Source organism: Lotus japonicus, chromosome 1 (genome assembly GCF_012489685.1).
Source record: "Lotus japonicus ecotype B-129 chromosome 1, LjGifu_v1.2".
NCBI lineage: Eukaryota > Viridiplantae > Streptophyta > Magnoliopsida > Fabales > Fabaceae > Lotus > Lotus japonicus.
Genome location: NC_080041.1, coordinates 11,828,079 through 11,844,422, shown reverse-complemented (window position 1 = coordinate 11,844,422; position 16,344 = coordinate 11,828,079). Strand labels below are relative to the sequence as shown.

General features: G+C 34.1%; 2 protein-coding genes across 3 annotated transcripts in view; one reads left to right on the top strand and one right to left on the bottom strand.

Annotated features, from left to right (window-relative positions):
* Positions 1-1,207: 1,207 nt before the first annotated feature.
* On the bottom strand, positions 1,208-7,000 carry LOC130733633 (O-fucosyltransferase 19-like). Of its 2 annotated transcripts, none has more exons than XM_057585863.1 (8): positions 6,501-7,000; positions 4,952-5,024; positions 4,557-4,627; positions 4,364-4,452; positions 4,073-4,205; positions 3,622-3,854; positions 2,420-2,896; positions 1,208-1,800 (listed from the first exon to the last, which is right to left on the bottom strand). In XM_057585863.1, exons 1-8 carry the CDS (start codon positions 6,807-6,809, stop codon positions 1,581-1,583), a joined length of 1,605 nt encoding a protein of 534 aa, XP_057441846.1. In that variant the 5' UTR covers positions 6,810-7,000; the 3' UTR covers positions 1,208-1,580. The 2 variants fall into 2 exon arrangements, with proteins under 2 accessions (XP_057441846.1, XP_057441847.1); XM_057585864.1 differs by having other exon boundaries at positions 4,952-5,028; positions 6,501-6,639.
* Positions 7,001-14,721: 7,721 nt separating this feature from the next.
* LOC130733632 (60S ribosomal protein L35a-1-like) overlaps positions 14,722-16,344 on the top strand; it is a 3,066-nt gene continuing 1,443 nt past the window's right edge. The window contains exons 1-4 of the mRNA XM_057585862.1: positions 14,722-14,874; positions 15,143-15,178; positions 15,271-15,499; positions 15,592-15,634. Coding sequence (XP_057441845.1) covers positions 14,843-14,874; positions 15,143-15,178; positions 15,271-15,499; positions 15,592-15,633 — 339 coding nt within the window. The 5' untranslated portion in view covers positions 14,722-14,842 and the 3' untranslated portion in view covers position 15,634. The remainder of the gene's footprint in view (positions 14,875-15,142; positions 15,179-15,270; positions 15,500-15,591; positions 15,635-16,344) is intronic.

Here is a 16,344-nt window from a genome sequence, read left to right as displayed (position 1 = left end):
TGATATTGATATTGATATTGATGATTGATTAGAGAAGTTGTTTTATTTTTTATTTTTTTGAATTTCGGTTTAAGTTGTTTTATTGAATTGGAGATTTAGCCTTTAATAGTGGGGCTAAACTCTAACCCTAAATATATCACATTTGGGTCTTGCCTCGTTCTATAGGGTCTTTAATCAAGACGAGCCCGACTAAGCTACAACCTAGATTCTAAGAAGTCGACCCGGCTAGGCCGACGATCCCTTCTAGTAGAGGTTGAGCCGCCGTACTTAGGGTGAGACCAGTCCACATGCCTGCACGATGTCGAGTCATTTGCATAAGGATGAAGCACTTCTTACACATTAAGAGTCGACTCACCTAGGCCGACGATCCCTTCTAGTGGAGGTCGAGCCGCCCTGCTTAGGGCGAGATCGGTTCACATGCCCGCAAGACACTAAGTCCTTCACAAAAGGATAAAGTGCGTCTTAAACATCAGGAGTCGACCCGCCTAGGTCGATGATCCCTCGTCGAGCCGCCCTGCCCGGGCGACATCAGTCCAGGTACTATTGATGCAAATTAAGCACGCACTAAGTCATTTTAAGTTTTCTTATTCCACACTCTTTCACCAATAAATCAAATTTCACTATTTCCCCCCAATTTTCCCTCTTTAAATCTTAATCTTATATCACACAATCCATTCAAAATTTATCAAAATTGGACTAATATATTTTGTTTTACTTTGAACTTTTGAAATAATTTCATTTTCAAAATTTATTATAAATGAAAGAATAAATTTACTTTCAAAAAAATATATATATATATATTCATACTTCAACCTCACACATTACATATTCCAGATCCCAGCTTCATAAATTATGTTGACTCCCAACTCAACCAATAGTAGCCATTTAGGGCCCTTTTTTTGTTCTCCCTCAAATTATTTTCTTTGTATCATCTTACATCGTCATCAAATGATATAGTTATCATATGTAACCCTTTTTTAGCATCAGTTAGTAAGATCATAGGAATTAGGAAGTCAGATCTAAGTATCTAACGCTTGCTCATACATCTTTAGCCATACAAATAGGCTTATACAATGAGATGAATGTGATAATTAAAAATATGCTGCATATATTTCATCTGAACCATCATCAAACAAATCAGCTGAATCAGCAGACAAATATATAAATTTCAGCTGATGCTATACTTTGACAAAAAAAAAAACTGATGCTATACAACTAAACTACTAGTAATTTCTAAAGCTTTGTTAATGTAACATTAAATTTACATTAAAAAAATTAATTACACTTTCAGAACATGACTATGATACTAGCTAATGTCAGAAACTACCAATTAACCTGTTCTATCTATTCTAATATACAATTTGAAACAATTGAGCAACTGGCTTCTGCAGCTGAAATCACCCTGCATATTTACACACATCCGAAACAGTTCTGTTTCATAAAATGGTTCAGCACCATTAGCTTGTGCATGTTAGAAAACCCTTCTAGAAATGATTCTTAATTCAGAATCAATTATTGGGAGAAGCTTCTGCCTTTCAGAATTAAGGGAAGTTGATCCAAACATGCTATAAGTCATGACTCTACTCATGACTTGATTCTGAACCCTCGTGTGTCTTGTCACAAAGGCAACCTGGAAGTGGGTTTGCATAGAAGGACTCTTCCAATTTGGGGTGGCGCTTCACTTTTCTAGGATGAGGACCTCCATTCTTGTTTGCATGGATGCTCTTAACCTTTGATGAGAAATCTTCCCATGAAATCAAACCATTGTCCAACTGATCAATCAGCCTCACAAACCTTTGCCTACACATACTAACTTCCATTAGAAAGAAACCAAATTAGACTAATAATATGAACAATAGCAAAACGATTCGAAGACATCGGCACAGTGCAGACACCTGACAGACACTCAAAGTGAAAAAGAAAGAGAAAAAAGTAGTGAACATCTTATGTTTCCATTTGGTGTTATTCCTTCTCTATCTAACCAATTAAATTGTGTCATGTAAACATGGGTATAACAATTATAGTCTTACATGAGTGATTTTTTATTGGTGAGACAGAGAATTGGACACCAAGTGGGGACAGAGGATTTCACCCTAAGACATAAGATGAATGTGATAAAAAATAGAGAAATAGAGTGAAAAATGAGATGTGTGAGGAGGGAATAAATATGTTCAGTCTTCATTTGGTGTCCTTCATTCCTTGTCCCACCAATCAAATTGTGTCATATAAGCATGAGCATGACAATTATAACCTTACATGTGTGATTTTGGATTGGTGAGACAGAGAATGAAACACCAAGTGGGGACATATGATTTCAATCAGTTTGTGGGGTGTCTATACTGTTTGGATGTCCAGCTATTAACTATGTGCTAGCTAGTAATCATATGCTAAAATAATGCTTGTTTAAGAGAATCAATACTTGTCAGGGCAAATGGTTTTTCTGAACCCTTCAAATGTTCTGTGACCCCTGGCTGCTTTGGCCATGTTCCCATCATAGCTGTAAACAAAAACATCACTTTCCACTGCAATCATGTAATCCAAAGCAGCAAGTTGATTCTGGTGACCCTCAAAGGGTTGAAGCTCTTCTTTTGTGGCTAAAGTGGAGTGTGAGAGCACATTAGGATACTTGGTTTGCAGTGGTTTCATTCCATCTAAGCCATAAATTTCCCCTGCAGCTACATAGATTTTTGTATCATGAGGGTAGCCAAGTGCTTCTAGGAAAACAGCAACCTCTCTTGGTGTCATGGGGCAGTTTCCCCTTAAGCGCCTCGATTTGCTGTCAATCTCTTTCTCCTTCCAGTGTTTGACATGGTATCTCATCTTTCTGAGCTCCATGGCTTCGTCTCTTGTCAGGTTGTGGCTGCAGCCTGTGAAAGCAAGCATATCCTTTTCATATCTGCAATATGGCCATGTGCTTGTAAGGAGAAAAGTTAAATTTCATACAAATTTTCAGTTTATTTTGGAGGGTTTACATTTGTGAAGATAGAATATCCCTTCCAGCAATGCTATTTAGTGCAAAAGATTAGTTACAAAGGTGAATATGAAAAGAGAGAATGCATAACTAACTATACATGACCAGTCTTGGATTTTTCTTGCATGAACAGTGTCAATAGAGATGATGAATTAGCAATTCAAAATGTTGATGTCCATTTCATTGTTATTTTATTGAATTCTTAACTTTTGATTGGTTGTGTCTATAATTGTTCTTGAAAGAATTGCTCCTTCATTACTATGCAATAGTTATTCTGAAAATAATTAACTACTAGAATGTTTGTTTCAACTTTAAATTTCTCAAAATCACTTCTCTCCCATAAAAGTTAGTAGGAGTAGTTTCTCATAGAATCAATTCTCTTCCTAAAGTGAAATCACTCGAGTTTTCAAACACACTACACTCGCTGACCAACATTTAACCAATCACAATCTTACATGCAATTTTATATTAAAATGTGTTTTTATATCCCCACTAAGCAACCGAGCTAAGATGTTTAGATCAACTTATTTTTCATTTAGAATCAATTCCAACATCTAGATGCTACTCACAGAAGCTTCTCTACATAATTGATTTTGACTTTAAAATCAATAGTTTTATTAGCTAGACAAATCATATGTTAGGGGAATTACCTTAAATGCAGAGCAATATAAGGAGTGTTGTCACTTTTAAGTCTATTCACTAGCTTCATTCCAAGCTCTTCAATTGGGACTGAGAACCTAAGTCCCTCATACATGGCACGGCAACGCACTTTCTGAATTGAACCAGCTAGGCCATTATTGACAAGCCGAGAATCAGTGTGTGTAAACTTGATCACTTTGTGTTTCCTCAATAAATGCACCATATCCCCTCTGTAGTAACTGGCCTACATGTTTCAAAGTGATCACATAATTTAGATTCAAAACCAAAATCACTACTCGGTCGGCGCATGTTTGAACATCCTTTTCTACAACTCTAAAGTCAGAACCAATTCTAAAGAGAAGCTTCTGTGAATAGCTTCTGAATTTCAGAATTGATTCTAGGGAAAAGAAAAGCTGATCCAAACATGCTAAAACTTTCTATGTAGAGAATGTGTAGTATTGCCTTGGACCATGAAACTGGAGCCTTCATAAGTGGGGTAATTGCTGCCAATCGAGGTGGTAGAGATTCCACTATTTGTACATCATCATTTAAAACCTCAATGAAGTTCCTCCAGTTAAAAATTTGTTTGAAATCACTGAGACAAAAAAAAACACTAATCAGGATGAGATATTGCTTTAGTAACAGGCAAAAGAACTCTTTGTGCTTAATGCAAGCATGTTCAGGTTTTTTTTCATACTCAAGATTTGAATCATGTTTCTTGTTGTGGAAAAGCATGAAGATGAGAATTTTTACCTTGGATCAGTCCAAAATGAATGGTGATCTAATTTAGGTAAAACCAAAGTGGCATTCATAATTTTTGCAATAGCAACCATGTCACTTATCTGCAACATGGTGAAAATTATAATTAACCTCACAAGATTGAGGGAAACAAGAGCTTTGAAATACAAATAAAAGACTACATAAAAAATCAATTTATATTGCATACTCCAGTTTTCATCTGATTTAATCCTCCATTGGCATGAACCAAAATGTAGCCATTTGTGGCATTTCCTTTCCCTGCACAATATAGAGAGAATCACTTTTACTGATTATTACACAAATTTTGAGAGTGAATGGTCAAATTTGTCTAAGAAAAGGTTGTGAGCTGCCGTCAAATTCATCCTTAGTCTTAGGAAATACCCCGAGTTTCTGGTTGTGTAAAATGTCGGTCAAGTTATAATTCCAGTGATATTTACATAGACTAATTGACTGACATTTTACATGATCAGGAATCATGGAGTATTTTCTTCTTCTACGGAGTACTTCTCTGCCCCGCAACACTTTCAACAACCAATTTCACCATTCACTTAAATTTTGAGAAATGAAGAGGTTGGGACGCACGTGTAGCACTCCCAGCTCGATTCATGCATTTGTGATAGTTGTCACTGTTGGGTTGCTTCCAAATTTCGAGAGTCTAACTAACAGACATCAGAAGAAAACTAGCATCACAATCTAAATATAAAAGCAAATCATATTAATGTTGATCATGCTGTGAAAAATGAAATATGAAATGGACACAACAAAGGACTAAACCACCTCCAATTTTTTTGGTAGAAATAGTAACTTCTAAGTTTTTAACACCATATCTTAGTCCTGAACAAAATTAGTATGATATTCATACCTAACAAGATCGTTGATAACTGTAAAATTTCAGCAATTTTTTGGAAGGCAACAAAAGGTGAAAAGACAATTTTGATATTTTTGGATGTTGACAATAGAAAAGGGAAAAAATCAATGGACAAAAGAAGGGGAAAAAATCACAAAAGATAATAGAAGGTTTAGTAATCATTTTTTTCAGATGAAAGTTTGATTTAAAACTTTTCTTCCACTTCCATCCTCTGCCCAAACAGAACCTTATTATTATATACAGTTGACTTGTACTATAAGTTAGCACAAGATTAGTAGAAAAAGAGTTGTCTAAAGTTCAAGAAAAATTTGTGAGAATTGGTAAAATTCTTTGCAAGAACATCCTTCCCCTCCCTAAGAGTTGGTTTACGTAGAAACAGGATAGGCAGGACAAAAGTTCTATAAACCCGTTGAACAATTTTTTAGACATTTTTAAGGCATTTGCCTCTTTTAGAAAGTATTGTGACTATATGTCAAAATTTATTTTATGGAAAGTTGTTTAAATATATTGTGGCTAAATAGGTTTTTTTTTGTTACAAGAGGAAATATGCTAAATAGGCTTAATATCAATTTGTTATCCCGACATTATGAATTAAATATGTAAATACATTAATAAGTATGTAATTTAAAAATTTATTTTTATTATTCTAAATTGACCTAATTAGACAGACTTAATAAGTTTAAAGGCTTTTTAGATGATTCAAAGTATGACCTTTTTAGGTAAATATATGTTGTTAAAAAAATTGTGACATTAGATTATTATAATAACTTTATAAGTGTGAATAAAAAGTCCATCCTTGTGGGTAATTTTTGTTTTAAAAAACGCATTTTAATTAAAAATGTGTTGAAAATTTATAATAATTATGTCACATTTTAAAATTATAAAAAATTTCAGAAAATTATTTTACTACTTTCCAATACTATACTACCCAATGGACAAACAAAAATATGTGCAAAACTAAATATGAACAAATGAAGCAACTAAAGTCCAGCTAACCAGAAAAAGAATGAGGAGAAAACTCCATGATCAGCACTAGCTATTTCTTTTTTTGAAACACACTAGCTATTTCTCAAACCAACTAAGCTAGAACTACATTCCCAAAAAACACATACATGCATTTCAATTAAGAGAAAATGTCTAGAGGCAAAGAAAGGAGCACAGAGAGAGAAAGGAAGAAAACACAGGATGACTAATAAAGTTCATGAAGAAAAATATAAGAAACTATAGTAATGATATATACAGGGAGAACAAGTTTTTGAATACCGAGAACTTGTTGTCTGAGGGTAATTTGAGATCTTCCACCTCATTATTTGAATGCATCATGTGGTCCAAATCCAGCTCATCAGAAAACATGTTCAACAACAGAAACTTGGTAACAACACACATGAAAACCATAATCATTAACCCCCAGAACAAATGTCTTCGTCCTAGCCTGAGCCAGAACTGCTTCTGCCAATGTCGAATTTTCCGCCGGACCGGAAACATGTCTTTCGTGCCGAAAGACCCGAAAGACATCAACCCGTACCGTTCCTCTCCTCCCTCTAACAAGCCCCTCCTTCCCTTGTTGAACATGGTGATGGAGGATTTAAGAGGCAAAAGAGCAAATTAATAATCAAAGTATAGAAGAGAATATTATAATTAATTAGAGAAATCAATTAAGGTCAATGCATGAGTAGTGAGAGGTGATTAGAAAAAATCACAACAATGATTCAATCAACCATGTTGATCAGGGTTGGAGTTGTGAGAGAGGGACTTAATTTGGTTTCTACTTTTGTGTTTGGTGAGGCTTTTTGTATGGCAGCGGAATATGAGGCGATACACTCTCTTTGTTTCTCATGTTTTTAGAATTTGCATGCTATATTTTTGAATTTAACACTTTTCTTTATGCTACACTTGGCTATATCATGTGTGTGCATTTCATACCATTGGTTCTACTAATAAGGATGAAAATCAAATCATTGCAAGAGTAAGAATATTTTAGACATGTCTATACGTTTGTGTTTCTTAACAACTACATGATCGTGTTCTATGTGAGACACAATCTTGTTCTATGTGAGAAACAATTATATGATCATCTAATAACAAATGTGTGAGAAAAAAGAGAATCATTGTAGGAATACTAGTGCTGAATTCCAATTTAAGAATTTTCACAACATTCAATTGGATATTAGTGTGGGTGAAAAGCATATGAACAATGCTCTGTTATGAAAGTTCATGCTATTGCTACCATTTGCAACTCTTATAACATTTATATATTTTGTCATGTGAATGTTCAAGATGTTTACACTTCCAACTTCTCTGGCAAATACTCCTTAGTCTTTTTTTTTTACCTTTAACCTTATTTTATCTCTAACTTGATATTAGTGGTTTTACTGACTACATTATTGTCTTACTAACATTTCTTGCAAATAAAGAAATGGCAACAAATGTAACTCTCTACCAAGTAATTGAGGTTTGTTTAGATTTTCTGTTTTTAATTTTAATTATAAAATGGTTACTTTATTTCCACTTTTTGATTGTGTACAAAATTTAAAAATAAGTGTTCTGACGCCCAAAGGTAATAAGGCCCAATGACATCTCAGTCGGCCAAAATGTCATGCAACCAAGCAATATTGTAGAGGCGAACGACATGACTTAGCTAAAGAATATCTTGTCACAGTTGAGGTCGAGTAACATTTACACAAGGTTGTACAATGACAACTAAGATCTCAGAAGTCCTTCTACAAAGCTTCCTAAAGACTTTAGAGACGAATATAACAGTCATTGATCATATAACTAGATATATTATCATACATTATGCATGTGTTACTCATCATACAAACTTAGAGTTCTTCTTAGTCTCTAAGGTTTTCTCTTTGCTCTATCACCGAATTTGAGGGTCGAAATGTCTTCTGTAGGTACACCCCCCACCGTGTCACAATTCTTCCATGCCATCAGAGCCATTCTAGGTCATGCAACGCCACCAGAGACAAAATTATTCACACGATCTCATTTCAAGAAGAACCAGAAATAAAATATAAATAAGTTGCTTCACTTTTGTAATTAACGTATAAATAAAAAGAAAAATAGAAGCTAAACATGTACACCCTCCGGTCACATATATAAGCAAAAAATATTTTTTAGGTTCATTCATTTAACAACTAGATACACTAGGATTATCCCCGTTTGTCCGTGCGATGCACGGATAATTTTTTACGAACTCCACTGTTAACTACAATCATTCAGAACTTGATATATATGGAATAATGCAATGATGTATTTTCTAAGATACAAAATTATAATTATTCAAACACTTATATATCGTTATTATCTTATGTTTATGTTTAAATGTTTTATTTTTCTTATATATATGAATTATATGAGTTTCAAATGTTAATTGTGTTTGACCCCTGTCGACTTGTAATTTGATACAATCTTTACTGTAAAAGATGAAAAGTTGGCTGAAATGTAATAACATATTAGACTATGAGTAAGATATTTGAAACTAAAAGAAAATATTTATACACATATCTAAGAGTAACGATTTATTCATATCTCACTTTCTTCCTATCTCATTTCCACACATTTTTCTATTTTGTCTTTCTATATATCTAAGGTGGATGTGGATAAGAAATGTCAACAAAACATTATTCCATGAGTCCAAACCACTAAAGGGCAATGATAACAGAAAAATTCATTCATATATGTTATTTCTTTCATAAGTTTTTACTCATAAAATATTTTGGAAATTATGAATAAACGTTCTTAAATTATAATAAATTTATTTTTCTATTAGTTTTAATATGAAAATATTTTCGTACAAACCCCATGACAGCTTTTTACCCTATAACTTAAATGTAAATAAGGCTTAAATATGTTTCCGATCCCTCTAAAATTATGGTGTTTTGGTTTCTATCAAAATAGACCATAAAGAAAGTAGATCAGTAATATGGAGAAAGAAAAATATGAATTTATTATTATAAACTAATCCTATCAACCTTTCTTAAAGGTTATAAAATTAAGTCAATATGATTTATAAAATGGAAGAGATGAATCCAATCCTTTTTGGAGAAACCAAATAGCATTGGAATTAGTATATGTTAAAAACCTTTGATATTGAGAATGGCATCTCATTTATGATTAAAATTGAATTTTAAATGTTGGATAGTTAAGCAAGCGAATAACTAATTTTTGACAACTACAACATATATTGATAGAGAGAAAAACCATGAGAACACTCCTCTCATGTTAGAGACCAAAACATTAGACACAAAAATTCAACAGTGTTAACACAAATACTGATGAAACATACCACAAAACAAATAGTTGTTAAACACATGAAAAGAAATTACTCCACTACAATAGTTCAAACAATGATTAAAATTACATGCCATACACATCAATAATGTTAATCACATCATTGTCTTCATCCCCACCAATGTTAGGATTCATCTCAAGAGCCACTTCAGGAGCAAGTTTGTAAGAAATCTCCCTGTGAAATAGATCAAATATGTGGATATAAAATCTGGCCTGTCCACGATAGATAAAGTGCATCATCGCAGTAATTTGTATTTGGTGAACCGAGCGGATGTAGAACAAACCAGCCCCAATTCTTTACTCCCCTAATTTATATGGATAAAACTAAGGGTTAAACCCTTAAATCTCATTCATAATGACATGAGAGCTGAGTTTCAAGTTCTGTTTTGTCTAAGAAAATGTCATATGTAATTAGTAACCAAATAGATTTAACAAATGAGAAACATGGAGATGCTCAATAAAAATTATCATATAAAATTAGATTTGTCTACCAAACAAAGTCTATTGTGTCTTTTTTAAAATCAATGTATAGAGTTTCAATGGATCCTTAGTTTCCTTAGTTTCTTTTTAAAATCAAGTCCATTATGTATACTATCTATACACATTCAGCTTAGACATGAAATCTAAAAATAAAGACAATTAAAAATCACAATCAACTTTGAGATTTGAGCAGACTATACAGTTTTTGAACCAAATTATCAAGATAAATGTTCTCCAGCCCCTTACTAAGCAAGAATTCCCTCCATTTAGCATGAATAGTTCTCACTTTGACTCACTTCAATATCATTGTCCATTAAGATTGTGACTACATGCTAATGCAAGTAACCAATATGTGAAATAAAAAATACCATATGAGATCTTTGCTCTCTTAGAGAACCTTAAATTTTATGCTTAGAGAGATCCATTGCAGTCATAAGAAGAGAATGCACTGAGGAAGGAAAGTCTGCAGTTGTTTCAGAGCCAGCAAGAAGGCCATCATGTGGTATGGGATTGGAATGAAGGATATTTGATTTGGGTGGAGGTCCTGTGATTACACTTTCATCCCTAAACATTAGACCACCTTAATGAGAATTCATGTGAGATATTCAGAAGAAATTGCAGCAAATGAAGGATATGCCTCCATTCATGTAGAAACATAAACCACTAATGAGATCAACACTCTTCACACAGTATTCTAAGATTTAGAATTCTAGATTAATGAATAATGAACTTTTGGTGATCTATTCTTATCAGTTAAAAATTTGTCTTTCACTGTGAAGTTAATTTCCAAGTTGTAGAAGCAACATTTTTGTAGTATACTTGTAGATGATTCTAGTCACATAAAAACAAAATATCAGTAAGAAATCCAAGTCCAATAACCAATATTTTTTAGAGGTTTTGCAAAGAAACTATGAATACCAACACATTAAACTCTGCAATTTAACCTCTGGTAGTCTCCCTCCTTACACACCCACTGCCTAGAATTCCTATTTTTTCTCAATCTATCACACATAGATAGAAAAGCCAGGGAGGGAACTTTGAAAAGGGAAAAAGATAAACTAAAGTCCATGAATGGAACTTTCTACCCATTACATTCAACCTCATCTTTCAAGCTACACAATTCAATCCCATATTAGAAGATCAAGCATGCATACTGTTATTCAACATTTAATACATGAATATGAGTTCATGTTAGAAGATGTATAGACTTTAAGGCAACTTTACCGGTCCTTGATGAGTCTTGAAGTTCATGATTGAGACAAATTCCTTGCAGAGCCCTAATACAGAGAAAAGAAAAAAATTAAACTTACACATTTAGATCCCAAAATATGATATTTCAATTCCATTTAGAACTCCAAAATTTTCATTTTTAGATTGATAATTTTTCCTTTATTCATCACATCAAACATGAATCTCTTGTTCCACATTGAGTTCCAAATTCTCATCCGGTCTTAGGTACTGCTGGTCCAAACCAATTAGAGAAAAATCAAAGATAACATATTTTTTAAGTAAAATCAAAGATAACAAACAGTTATAACTGGAAAAAAAACTCTTATGTGGCAAAATATGCCTTGTGTGGTTTAATCTGTTTCAGACATAGTTTATAGATTCACTATCAAGAAATTGAAAAATATGTACATGCTCTTAATAATTAATGTGACAAACTAAATTTCAGATTTCAAATGAGATACCTGAGAAGGGGAACACATGAAGGGGAAGTCATGAACACTGAACAACCAACCAATGAATATCCTGAAGAAACAAAAAGAAACAACTTCTCTACATCAGAAAGTTACCTCTCATAATTACCTTTTTGTAATTGTTTCTAGAATGAAAATAAGAAGTCAATTTCAAGTCTATATACTATCACATGTGCAACAAAGCATACAAATGCTTCACTCACTTTCTCTTGATCCTTGATCACCAATAACTGTTGCAGATTTTGGTCCACTTGCAATCTCGTGTAACTGAAACAAAAAGGACAACATATTCATGTGTTTGGAAGAAGAAATAGAGCATTAACTTAATATAGTATAGCAGTGAACTTAATTTAAAATGGAAGGAAAAGTAAAGTGCAACTACAAAGAGACTAATTAACTGCCTAGCTGGCAGAGGTAGTGGGGAACACATTGGGGGGGGGGAGATAATGTGAGAAAGGGTATCAAAATGAGATTAAGGGTGAATTTGAGGTAGGCTGGAATTTGGACTGGACTTGGTAGATATCTCTAACTTCAAAAATAAAAGTAAGGTAACATAACATTATAAATTGAAAACCAAGGTATATAGTTGTAAATCAAATGGATAAATGCTACATTAAAGGCACCAATTTCATTGTCAAAGATTACTATGACCAGGTTATATAGTTTGCACCTTCTTTTAATATCAAGAACTGGCCTTAATATTTTCATTCACAAACTCCCCAAAAACAATTCCACCGTAAAGTCATATGATGGGAACTCAAAATTCAGTTTAAGCATTTGGGTGAACACATGGAATGCATCATCGGTATGATCATATTTAAGAAAAAAAAAAAGCCATAATTTTAACTTGTAGTTGATATATCTTAAACACTAAGTAATGAGAACATAAAGAACAATAAAATTTGCAAAAACAGAAGCTAGTAATAACCTAGGGTGAGCATAAAGCATGAGAGATTGAATGTTGCAGTAACTTGGGACACAGTTGGAAATGGTTTTTTCTTGAGAAGAAAAGATCATGATTGATAAAAAGAAATTCTTGGGAACAGATCTCCCCCAAGTGAGATTAAAGTCTGGCACAAGAAAAACAGAAAAGGAAGACAACAAAGGGTCCAAAAACACAAACGATAAAATACAGCAAAAGAGAAACAACTCTAACAAACTAAAGGCACTAACAGACTAAGAGCAACATAAAAATAAACAGCAGTATCATGAACAAAATAGCAGCAGCAGCACACCGCACCAGCAAAAACATCTACCCTTTCATGAAACTCGCAGCACCAGCAAGCAAGTGATCGGCAACAGCAAGCATTAACCAAAAACCGACAACAAAAGCAGAAAAACAACAAAGGACTCTAGTAGAAGAGACATCACAGCAACACCAAACTCTTGTCAAACTTATCCCTGTAAAAAAATTAAGACATCACAACAACAAAAGGTGATAAGATGCTTAAGAATGAGCTGATATTTTACTTGAAGAACACAGCTAATGAATTTTATGAAGGAAACATAACTTTAATCTCAACCATGACATCTCTTCTTACAGCAAATTCATGAAGGAAAACATATTCGCGTTAAGATTACCTAATTAAGCCTCTTATTTTATGTTATATCTTAGGCATAAGAAAAGTATTTTATTAATATCCTTAACTTTGAACTACTAACATATTCAGATTGGAACTATTAACATATTCATTTTAGTTGTCGGCATTGATCCGTTCTAAAGGCCTATTACACTCTAATGGCCATGTCTTGTATCACAAAGTCAAGTTAATGAGAAAACAATATTGCAGAATCAATGTTAGCTATTGAGAATCAAAGAAAATGGTAGTTCAAACTCATCTAAAAAGCTGAAATCTGTCCAGGCTTGTTAGGAACCTAATGAAATACAAACACACTCACTTGTAAGTGACTTTTGAATTTGTCAATTGCCATGCCTTCCACATGCATGTGTTCACTAATATGTTTAGGAGTGGCTACTGCAAAACAAATAAAAAACAACCAATTAGGCACACATATATAAGGACAAATGAAACAAATCAGTGAAATAAGTGAGAGCAAGGGAGTTTGGAAGAGAAGAAATTGGGAAATGGAAATGAGTTGAGTGGGAGTTCAGAACATGTGGTATTTATAGCCAAGTTTTGAAACTACAGTGACACAACCACACATGTAGTACGATTTATAAAAAAAAAAAAAAAACTAACATGATTTTCAAAAAACTACATCTACAAATTAAACAATACAGATGAAAGGATTGAGTAGTACAAAATATATACAACAGAGAGGAGATAATTAAAGGAGCTTTGGATTGACACTGACCATTTGGTGAGAGATTAAACCTTTGCTGATGCATTCAAACCTATGTTCCGGTTTTGTAGGAGAAAGGATGACGAACGAACAGTGAATCGTTTGAGGTGTGAAGACGTGAATGGTTCGAGCATACACGACGGCAAACAAATCTTGAGGCAAGCTTCAACCGACGGCCGAAAGTAAAGGCTCAGATCAATCGGAAAAGACGAAGTTGATGGGTTGGTGAGAAGTGGGTGGAAAGATGAACGAAAACACTGAATCACAGCTAGGGTTTTAGAATGAAGTGCAGAATAAGGAAGTTATGGAAGAGAAATCAACAAATAGAGATGAATCGTACAGCAGAGTGGGTAGAAAAAGGTCTGAGACACGCGAATGCAATCTGGGTTCGTCATTGATGGGGAGAAACAGTGCAATACGAAACGATGTCGTTTTGGACGTTCTGGTTGAAAAAAAAAACAAAAAGTAAAAGCAGGACACGTGTCGAAACGCAATAGGAGGTTATATAGCTACAGTAGTGGACAAATAAGAAGTAGTAGATTCATTAAATGAATGAACCTAAAAAGTGTTTTTTACTTATATATGTGATCGGAGGGTGTACTAACTACTAAGTTTTGTGAAAATATAAAGTTTTTTTTTCCGAGGGAGAGTGTGTGTAAGTAAAGCCCAATTAAATGGGCCTCAGAGCAAAACCCTAACTGGCCCGTTCTGTTTGGTTAGGTTTATAAGAACCCTTGCAACCATTTTCGCAGTAACTCGCTGCTTCCGCCGAGTGTAGAAGAAGAACAAGGAGAACGAAGCAGTTTCTGCATCATCATCGCCAACATGGTTCAAGGACGCAAAGGAGAGCGTGTTAGGTTTGTGATCTATCTCCTCCCTCTCGTACATCCTTCAGTTTCGCCATTTTTGCCATCGCTTCTGAATCTTCGATCTGTGATTCTAGATTTTATTTTGTTGCAATTTTCAACTAGTTTTTGCTTAGATATGACAGATTATGTGTAATGCAGTGATTAGAAATCAGTTTTAGGAACTCTGTTTGCAAATGAATCTTGCTAATTAGTTTATTGGATTAATACATGTTAATCAAATCAACATTTGCTGATTTTGTTGTGTTTGTTTCATCAGGCTTTATGTCAGAGGTTCAATTCTTGGATACAAGAGGTACATAGTTTTCTAGTTTCAATTGTATTTTATGTACTGGATTTTGATTTGGGTAGCTGAACTGTGTTTGTGTTGTTGTTGTTGTTGTTCAGGTCCAAGTCGAATCAATACCCGAATACCTCACTGATCCAGATTGAGGGAGTGAACTCCAAGGAAGAGGTTGCGTGGTACGCTGGGAAGCGCATGGCGTACATTTACAAAGCCAAGGTAAAGCAGAATGGAACTCACTATCGCTGCATTTGGGGGAAGGTTATCAGGCCTCATGGTAACAGCGGTGTAGTCCGCGCTAAGTTCAAGTCAAACCTGCCACCACGATCCATGGTAATTTTTCGGACATGGAAATTATTGGTTTATTTATCGTGGTAACATTTTGTGGTTTCTAAGTGGATTGAGTGTTGATGATGCATTTGCAGGGTGCGAGAGTTAGAGTCTTCATGTACCCAAGCAATATATGAGGTAATGGGACCTTCATCTTGATTCTTAATTTTGCACATTGGTGGTTGGTTAATGATTCATGGTTGAACTGTGGTTAGACTGCTAGTAATTCAATACAAAATTTTAAATTAGCATAAATGAAAGAAACAATATGTGTCTTGCATGATTGGAAAAAATTCAATTTCATTGTTGGACCAGTTCAGCCTGTTACCTTGTAGTTTTTTTGGTTGATTGATTTCATGGATCGTCTAGAGCAGTGACCTAACCAATTCACCAGTTTCCAATGAAACTAGCCAACTAGTTAGTTTGGTTTGGTTTAGTTTTTATCCTTGGATTGTTTCGTCTTGAAGCCTCTCATACTCGGTCTCAGTTATTGGAATCATTGAGTAAAAAATGTCTATAGTAAAATTTTTGTGTTTGCATGAATTAATCTTGTTATGCTGGAATGTTGGGGTTTCCAACCTAATTTGTGTGTCTAACATCGGAAAAAATTGTATTGTTTATTCTGTGTTTTTAATATACTACCTATTAGGATTAGGATTGACTGAGTATTCCTTGTGTGGGCAGAGTAAGAAAATACATTGTCCATGCTTCATGTTTCATAGGCCAAATTTGCTTTTCAAAAGTAGATTCCTCTTCAGATTAAGTTGCTGACTTCTCTAATTTGGTGACAGCAGTAATTCTTTCTCAGACTCCATTGTGCTGTCTCCGTTCTAACTGTCTTATTTCCT